The 8,367-nt window shown below is 40.1% G+C and overlaps 1 protein-coding gene across 1 annotated transcript in view; it reads left to right on the top strand.

Annotated features, from left to right (window-relative positions):
* LOC105003520 (disks large-associated protein 1-like) overlaps positions 1-8,367 on the top strand; it is a 116,236-nt gene that overhangs the window by 102,030 nt on the left and 5,839 nt on the right. The window contains 1 exon segment of the mRNA XM_010860734.1: positions 1,530-1,685. Within this exon segment, the coding sequence (XP_010859036.1) occupies positions 1,530-1,685 (156 nt within the window).

Below are 8,367 nucleotides of genomic sequence, written 5' to 3'. Positions count from 1 at the left end.
TGTGAGATGAGTGCAATTGTGCGGTAGTTTGAGCATTCTTTGGCATTGCCTTTCTTTGGGATTGGAATGAAAACTGACCTTTTCCAGTCCTGTGGCCACCGCTGAGTTTTCCAAATTTGCTGGCATATTGAGTGCAGCACTTCACAGCATCATCTTTCAGGATTTGAAATAGCGCAACTGGAATACCATCACCTCCACTAGCTTTGTTCACAGTGATGCTTTGTAAGGCCCACTTGACTTTGTGCTCAGAACTCTTATATTAGCCTATATAGGCTAATATAAGACAGTTGGGCAGTTGGACAGTTGGGCAGAACTGTCCAAAACAAAGCCCATTCTATAATAAAGTATTGACTATCTCATGTAGTTTATTGGATGCTATACTGCAGGTGGAAAACAGACTGATCACATGGGTGCAGGAATCCCAGGTGGTGGTGTGCTGTTGCTAAGTCACGTCCGACACTTTGCGACCCATTGACTACAGCATGGCAGGCTCTTCTGCCCTTCACTGTCTCCCAGAGGTTGCTTAAATTCATGTTCATTGAATTGGAGGTGCTATCTAACCATCTTGTCCTCTGCCACCGTCTTTTCCTTTGGCCTTCCATCTTTCCTAGCATCTTATACTAGGGTATAAGGGCTTTTTCCAGTGAGTCAGCTCTTCACATAAGGTGGCCAAAGTACTGGAGCTTCAGCTTTAGCAACAGTCCTTCCAGTGACTATTCAGGGTTGATTTCCTTTAGGATTGACTGCTTTGATCTCCTTGCAGTCCAAGTGGCTCTCAAGAGTCTTCTCCAACAGCACAGTTAAAAAGCATAAATTCTTCAGTGCTCAGCCTTTTATATTGTCCAGCTCTCACATATGTACATGACTACTGGAAAAACCATAGCTTTGACTATATGGACCTTTGTTGGCAAAGTAATTTCTCTGCTTTTTAATATGCTGTCTAGGTTTGTCATAGCTTTCCCTCCAATAATCAAGCATCTTTTAATGGCATGGCTGAAGTGATTTTGGAGTCCGTGGTGATTTTGGAGCCCAAGAAAATAAAATTTGTCACTGCTTCCACTTTTTCCTCTTCTATTTGCCATGAAGTGATGGGACTGGATGCCATGATATTGGTTTTATGAATGTTGAGTTTTAAGCCAGCTTTTTCACTCTCCTCTTTCACCTTTATCAAGAGATTCTGGGAGAACAAGATGGCGGAGGAGTAGGTGGACATGGAGTACATCTCTCTTCATGGATACATCAGGAATACACCTTCAGACACAGAAGTGCATACAACTGAGAGAGGACAGGAGGACCTGATGAGCAGAAAAGAATACATAGAACCACGCAAAACTCAGGCTTGCGTGGAAGGGAGGCTGAGACCTCAGCACCAGCCATGCCTCCTGCCCTGGAGGCCCCACCCTGCCTTTCCTGAACTCTGAATTGGATCCTCCAATTGGCCTCCCATCTGTCTGGCCTCAGACCAGCCTGAGCAGAGGCACACGTGGCTCGTCTCCTCATGTTTCAACCCCATCATTCCCCCTCCTCAGCTTCCTTCCTCTCGCCACTTCTGCCCTATGACAATGTGACAGTGTGCTCTGCTGCAGAAACAGATGTGCCTGACCGCACGGGCAGCTTTGATGCTGTCATGGAGAATAAACCAAGAGGGAACAAGAGGCAGAGTGTGCCCACCTGGGCCCTGGAACGTGAGCCAGAGGGCTGCACATGCAATAACACAGGAGAACACACCAAAACATGACACAGCCCTGCCCCTTTCAAATGACCAGAGCCTGCAGCCCAACACGGCAGACCCTTCCTTGCTCTCTGGCAGATGGAAGCATTGGTCAGGCTTGCCAAGCTTGAGTTTAAAAAAAAGAAGACCCTGGAGGGAGCTTGGTGAACCTCGGACTCTGCTCTCAGCCCAAGAATAGAGCCCAAACAGTGGAAATTGTTCTCTTTCATATCCAGCCAAGGAGCCCTAGAGCAGAGAAGGTGGAAGATCTAAGGGGAGCCATGCTTAGGGAAGCCCCAGGTGTGCCTCTTAGGAGGAGTGGGCCTTGAGGACTTGATAACTTGTTTGTATCTCCTATTCCATGTCTGTAAAATTAGCCTAATGACACCCCACGGGCTGACTGTATTAAAGGAGAAAATAAGCAAGTTAAAAAAAAAAAAGGTTCTGTAGATCCTCTTCACTTTCTGCCATTAGAATGGTATCATCTGCACATCTGAGGCTGTTGATGTTTCTCCCAGCAATCTTGATTCCAGCTTGTGCTTCGTCTAGCCTGGCATTTCCCATGATGTACTCTGCATATAAGCTAAATAAGCAGAGTGACAATTTACAGCCTTGTCATATTCCTTTCCCAGTTTTGAATCACTCAGTTGTTTCATGTCCAGTTTTAACTGTTGCTTCTTGACCCACATACAGGTTTCTTAGGAGACAGATAATGTGGTCTGGTATTCTCATCTCTTTAAGACTTTTCCACAGTTTCTGGTGATCCACACAGTCGAGACTTTAGCATAGTCAGTGAAGCAGCAGTAGATATTTTTCTGGAATTCCCTTGCTTTTTCAATGATCCAGCAGATGTTGGCATTTTGATCTCTGGTTCCTCTGCCTTTTTTAAACACAGCTTGAACATCTGGAAGTTCTCGGTTTACATACTGCTGAAGCATAGCTTGAAGAATTTTGAGCATAATCCTGCTGGCTTGTGAAATGAGCACAATTTTATGTTAGTTTGCACATTCTTTGTCATTGCCCTTCTTTGGGATTGGAATGAAAACTGACCTCTTCTAGTTCTGTGGCCATTGCTGAATTTTCCAAATTTGCTGGCATATTGAGTGTAGCACTTAACAGCATCATCTTTTAGGATATTAAATAGCTCAGCTGGAATTCTGTCATCTCCACTAGCTTTGTTCATAGTAATATTTCTGAAGGCCTACTTCACACTCCAGGATGTCTGGCTCTAGGTGAATGATCACACCATTGTGGTTATCCGGGTCATTAAGACCTTTTTTGTATAGTTCTTCTGTTCTTGCCACCTCTTCTTAATCTCTTCTACTTCTGTTAGGTCCTTATAGTTTCTGTCCTTTATCGAGCCCATCTTTGCATGAAATGTTCCTTTGGTATCTCTGATTTTCTTGAAGAGATCTCTAGTCTTTCCCATTCTATTGCTTTCCTCTATTTCTTTGCATTGTTCATTTAAGAAGGCTTTCTTATCTCTCCTTGCTATTCTCTGGAACTCTGCTTTCCCTTTCTCCCTTGCGTTTTGCTTCTCTTCTTTTCTCAGCTATTTGTAAGGCCTCCTCAAACAACTACTTTGCCTTCTTGTGTCTTTTTTTCTCTGGGGTGGCTTTGGTCACTGCTCTCTGTATAGTGTTATGAACCTCTGTACATAGTTGTTCAGGCACTTTGTCTATCAGATCTAATCCCTTGAATCTATCCATCACTGCCACTACATAATCATAAGGGATTTGATTTAGGTAATACCTGAATAGCCAAGTGATTTTCCCTTTCTTCAATTTAAGCTTGAATTTTGCAATAAAGAGCTCATGATCTGAGCCATAGTCAGCTCCCAGTCTTATTTTTGCTGACTGTATGGAGCTTCTCTATCTTAGGCTACAAAGCATATAATCAGTCTGATTTTGGTCTTGACCATTTGGTGAAATCCATGTGTATAGTCATCCCTTTTGTTGTTAGAAGAAGAGTATTTGCTATGACCCTTGTGTTCTCTTGACAAAACTCTGTTATCCTTTGCACTGCTTCATTTTATAATTCAAGGCCAAACTTGCCTATTACTCCAGGTATCTCTTGACTTCCTACTTTTGCATTCCAATCCCCTATAATGAAAAAGACATCTTTTTTTAATGTTAGTTTTAGAAGATGTTGTAGTTCCTCACAGAACCGGTCAACTTCAGCTTCTTCAGCATTAGTGGATGGGGGCATAGACTTGGATTACTGTGATATTGAATGGTTTGCCTTGGAAACGAACCAAGATCATTCTGTTGTTTTTGAGATGGCACCCAAGTACTGCATTTCAGACTCTCTTATTGACTGTGAGGGCTACTCCTTTTCTTTTAAGGAAGTCTTGCCCACAGTAGTAGATATAATGGTCATCTGAATGAAAGTCACCCATTCGGGTCCATTTTAGTTCAGATTCCTAAGATGTCAATGTTTACTCTTTCTATCTCTTACTTGACCACGTTCAGTTTACCTTGATTCATGAACCTAACAATCCAGGTTCCTATGCAACGTTGTTCTTTACAGTACCAGGCTTTACTTTCACCACCAGACACATCTACAGCTGAGCGTCATTTCTGCTTTGGCCCAGCCGCTTCATTCTTTCTAGAGCTAGTAGTAATTGCCCTCTTGTTCTTCCCCAGTAGCATATTGGATACTTTCTGACCTGGGGGGCAGATATGACATCTTCCAGTGTCATATCTTTTTGCCTTTTCATACTGTTCATAGGGCTCTTGGAGCAAGAATGCTAGAGTGGTTTGCCATTTCCTCCTCCAGTGACCACTTTTTGGCAGAACTCTTCACCGTGACTTATCCGTCTTGGGTGGCCCTGCACTGCAAGCTCGTAGCTTCATTGGGTTATAAAAGCCCCTTTACCACAACAAGACTGTAATCCATGCAGGGGATTCCTAGGGGGCACAGTGGTAAAGCATCCACTGCCAATGCAGGAGATGCGAGTACGATCCCTGGATTGGGAATACCCCCTGGAGTAGGAAATGCTTCCAGTATTCTTGCCTGGAAAATTCCATGGATAAAGGAGCCTGGGCAGGCTACATCCATGGGGTCACAAAGAGTCAGACACCATTAGCACGCACATATGCATGTGAGTACAGAATGGGTTTAAGGGTATCAGTGTTTACTCTCATGATCTCATGGCTGTCTGGGAGCTGTGCTCACTGCCACTGCCCAGCATCATGAGAGAATCACACCATGTATTGCTAGGCTGGGAAAAGATGAGAATTTGAAATATGGTTTTTACTGAATGCATATCACCTTCACACCAACATAAAGTTGAAAAAATTTTAAGTTAAACCATCCTAAGTTGGGACTGTCTGTAGTATTTATTTATATATAAGAGCCATGCTTGAATCAGTATAATATTGAAAACTCTTAAATGGAGTTCTGTTGTTTCTCCACATAAACTAGCCTTAAAAATGCTAGGATAAATATAAATTCTCTGAAATTATTTTAATCTGATTTATTACTATCATGGTGTCCCTCTCTGGTGGATTTTACCCTTAGGGTCACACTGACTCCAGGTATTCCAGTATAATTTGGCATATGCCAAACTTACTCAAAAAGAAGGAAATTGTGGTTTTTCTATTAAAACTCAGTAAACATCTTATAACCTCATCACAGAGAGACAATTTAGAGCTAGTATCACCTTTAGGAGCCAACTTCCTCAAGAGCTATCAGGCTGAGAAAATTCTTTAGGTGCCTGGTAGGAGAGAATAATCTTGTGTTGAGATTCTTGTCAGCTCAAAGAACTTGCTCTCAAGGCCTTGCAGTCCCCAAACTTTGCCTTCTTGGAACATTCAGAGCAGCCCTGACTCTTTACAAAATTCAGTGACAGGAGCAGATATGGGTACTTGATTTTCTGAAGCAGCCTTTTGCATATCCAACTAAATTAAGGAGCATAAGCATCTGCTTTAAATGCAGAATCTCCCTTACAAAGTTAAGGGCTTGAGGGGAAAAAAAGACAAGGTAAAGTACTTTTTAGGATCTTTTCTTTTAAACCTTTCATTTTACATTGGGGTATAGCCAGTTAACAAACAATGTTATACTAGTTTCAGGTGAACAGCGAAGGGACTCGGCCATACACACACATGTATCGGTTCTCCCCAAACTCCCCTCCCATCCAGGCTGCCACATAACAGCAGAGCTCCATGTGACATACAGTAGGTCCCTGTTAGTTATCCATTTTTAATATAGCAGTGTGTACATGTCCATCCCAAACTCCCTATCTCATTCCCCCTGTCCTTTTCCGCAGCAACCATAAGCTCATTCTCTTAAGTCTGTGAACCTGTTTCTGTTTTGTAAGAAAGAATATTTGTATCATTTCTTTTTAGATGCCGCATATATAAGGAAAGTCATACAATATTTCTCCTGTCTTCAGTCAGTATCACACTCTGTAGGTCCATCCACGTTGCTGCAAATGGCATTATTTCATTCTTTTAAATGGCTGAGTAATATTCCATTGTATATATGTACCAGTCTTCTTTATCCATTCCTCTGTTGATGGACATTTAGGTTGCCTCCATGTCTTGTCTATTGTAAATAGTACTGTGATGAGCACTGGGGTGCTGTAGCCTTTCAGATCATGTTTCCCACCCCCACCCCATATATAGGCCCAGGAGTGGGACTGCAGAGTTATATGGTAATTCTGTAGTTTTTTAAGGAATCTTTATACTATTCTGCATAGTGACTGTACCAGTTTACATTCCCACCGACAATGTGGGAGGGTTCCCTTCTCTCCATACCCTCTCCAGCATTTATTGTTTGTGGATTTTTTGTGTGTGTGATAGCTATCCTGGCTAGTGTGAGGTGATACCTCATTGTAGTTTTGATTTGCATTTCTGTAATAATTAATGGTGTTGAACATCTTTTCATGTGCCTTTGGCCATTTGTATGTCTTCTTTGGAGAAATGTCTATTTAGGTCTTCTGTCCATTTTTTGAGTGCGTTGTTAATATTTTATACATTGTTGTTTATGTTATGTTGTTTATATATTTTATATAACATCACAAGCTGTTTATAAATTTTGGAGACCAGTCCCCTTGTTGGTCACATCATTTGCAAATATTTTCTCCTGATCTGTGGGTCGTTTTTCTGTTTTGTTTATTGTTTCCTTTGCTGTGCAAAAGCTTTTAAGTAGGTCCCATTTGTTTATTTTTGTTTTTATTTCCATTATTATGGGAGATGGATTGAAAAAGATATGCTACAATTTATGTCAGTGTTTTCTGCCTTTCTTTTCCTCTAGGAGTTTTGTAGTGTCTGGTCTCACATTTAGGCCTTTAATTGTAGAGTCTTTCTTTAAAAGATGATGAAAGTGTTATGAAAATAAGTATCCAGAAGGTTTTACTGAACAAGCATAAATATGACTGAGAAATAAACCTTTGGTTTTTGTCTTTTATTAGAATCCAATGTAATTGGAAGGGAAGTTTTCTGCAGTAACTTTAAAGGTAACTACTAATTTTTTTAAAAAGAGATACAAATTATAGAGTGGGTTTTAATGATTTTCTAGAATTATTTATAATGACATAATAATCCCAACAAGTATCAACTCAAATATCCATTAGAAGAGAAAATATTATCTAAATTATGACACATACATACATGGGTACATCATATAGTTTTGTTTAAAAAAATATTAGTTTCAAAGTGATTCGACCATTTTGCATTCCCACCAGCAAGGCATGAGTTCCAGTTGCTTCATATCCTTGTCAGCACTTCCCATTGTCAATTTTTAAAAATCTTAGCCATTCTAGTGGGTGTGTAGTGGTATTTCATTGTAATTTTATTTTGCTTTTCTTTGACAATGATGAGTATTGAGCATCTTTTCATGTGCTTATTGACCATTCATATATTTCTTTTGTGAAGTGTCTTCAAATCTTTTGCCTCCTTTTTTTTTTTTTTTTTTAATTTTTTACTGAGTTTTAAGAGATCTTTATATGTATTCTGGGAACAAGTTCTTTTTCAGTTACCTGCTTGAAAGTATTTTCTTCTACTCTATGGGTTGCCTTGTCATTTTCTTAACTGTGTTTTTTAAAGAGCAACAGTTTTTAATTTTAAAGAAATCCATTTCATCAATATTTTATGGTTCATGCTTTTTGTGCCCTGTTTTAGAAATCTTTGTCTAACACAAGATCACAAAGATTTCCTTCAAATTTTTCTTTTAGAAACATATTTTAAGTTTAAAATTTCAGTTCCATTTAGATTCATTCTGAGTTAATATCTGTGTATGATATGAAGGGTTTGAAGTTTTTTTTCTCATACAGATAACCAGTTGCTATTATTTTTGTAAAGTTAAATTCTCACCACCTAACCCAGTTTCATTCCTCAGCACTCAACTAAGAGGACTGAAAACATATCCACACAAAAATTTGTACAGACGTGTTTATAGTCAGCTTGTCAAGAAGTGTAAACAGCTCAAATTGTCCATCAGTTAGTGAACAGATAAATTGTGGGATAATCATATTATGGAATAGTACTCAGCAATAAAAAGTCATAGGCTATATATGCAACACGAATAATCTCAATGATACAGGACTTGAAAGCAGTCAGACACAAAGGCTGCATGATGTGTTCCATTAGACGACATTCTAATAGAGGCAACGTGACAGTGATGGAGCAGATCGATGACTGCCCTGAGGCTGG

Source organism: Bison bison, unplaced genomic scaffold (genome assembly GCF_000754665.1).
Source record: "Bison bison bison isolate TAMUID 2011002044 unplaced genomic scaffold, Bison_UMD1.0 scf7180017864469, whole genome shotgun sequence".
In the NCBI taxonomy this organism is placed as follows: domain Eukaryota; kingdom Metazoa; phylum Chordata; class Mammalia; order Artiodactyla; family Bovidae; genus Bison; species Bison bison.
This window is presented reverse-complemented; position numbering and strand designations above follow the sequence as displayed.